Raw genomic sequence first — 1,008 nt, forward strand, 5'->3', positions numbered from 1 at the left:
CTCATTGAAATGGAGGAAGACGCCCGGCTGTATGTGCATGGCCGGGCATTAGCCTATGCTCTGGCGATCTTTCTGTATAATCTGCAGTATTTGCATTTGTCCGGGGTATTTTTTTTGTAGCCGAATCCCCACACACAGCCCTGTTGCTGATCCAGATGCAGAGTATAGAAGTATTTGCAGCCACGGATGAAAATTCCACATGAATGCCTTCGCAACAAAACACAATTGCGGTGCTAAATCTTTGCTCCCCGTGGCACAGACATCGCGGCGTCACCCACGGCCAGCCACAGCCGGAGCAACAGGAAGCCCAACTGCGCTCCACACACAGGGTTGGATTGCAGTGCGCACTGTTGTCTGCCTCACCATGAGCGCCGTGTGCGTAACTAGACAAAGGACGTGGGCGCAGGTACTCTGGATGTACTCCGCAGGTCACTGACCACGCAGCCACCAGTGAGCGAGGGACCCCAAAGTGAGGCGGGCGGTACATTGCATGGACCGTACGTGGACAGACCACCTTTTTACCATTTTACCATATATACCATTTTTATATTCGTCCTCATCAGGCCAACAATCCGCGCCGAGTTGAGCTGCGGCGGTCTGGCTCAAGTAACACTACTCGTTCTTCTGGGAGAAGGCCACCATTCACGTCCGCAGAGACTCCTCCTGTCAGGTTCAAGATACAACCACTGCCGTTGCTCTTCTCTTCTCAGCGCAGATTACTGATAGCGGTTCTAGATCTCGATCTCCAGACCGTGTTGAAATGCAGCTAGCTGCAGAACAGCCTCACAATGAATGGCAGCGGGGGATGAGATCCAAGCAATGGAAGCCAGCCCTGATTTACGCATCTCGCTGTCCGTAACTACATCGAGTGAGCTTCCGCGTCGAATCCGGCGCTTAGCCCTGGCTGGGACCCTGGTTGGGGCCTTGCTGCGTGGCCAATTGACCGCCCGCAGTTGGTTGAATATTTTCCCTGTTGGTGCCCTAAATAAACTAACAGAGAGATCAGGC

The 1,008-nt window shown here is 53.5% G+C and overlaps 1 protein-coding gene across 1 annotated transcript; it reads left to right on the plus strand.

Moving 5' to 3' along the window:
- Nucleotides 1-199: 199 nt before the first annotated feature.
- On the plus strand, nt 200-770 carry HCBG_09092 (uncharacterized protein; the record flags this gene model as incomplete). The annotated part of the gene is made up of 3 exons (XM_045436141.1): nt 200-375; nt 429-497; nt 608-770. 3 exons carry the CDS (start codon nt 200-202, stop codon nt 768-770), a joined length of 408 nt encoding a protein of 135 aa, XP_045283129.1.
- Nucleotides 771-1,008: the final 238 nt, after the last annotated feature.

This window comes from Histoplasma capsulatum (genome assembly GCF_000150115.1).
Source record: "Histoplasma capsulatum G186AR genomic scaffold supercont2.21, whole genome shotgun sequence".
Lineage (NCBI taxonomy): Eukaryota > Fungi > Ascomycota > Eurotiomycetes > Onygenales > Ajellomycetaceae > Histoplasma > Histoplasma capsulatum.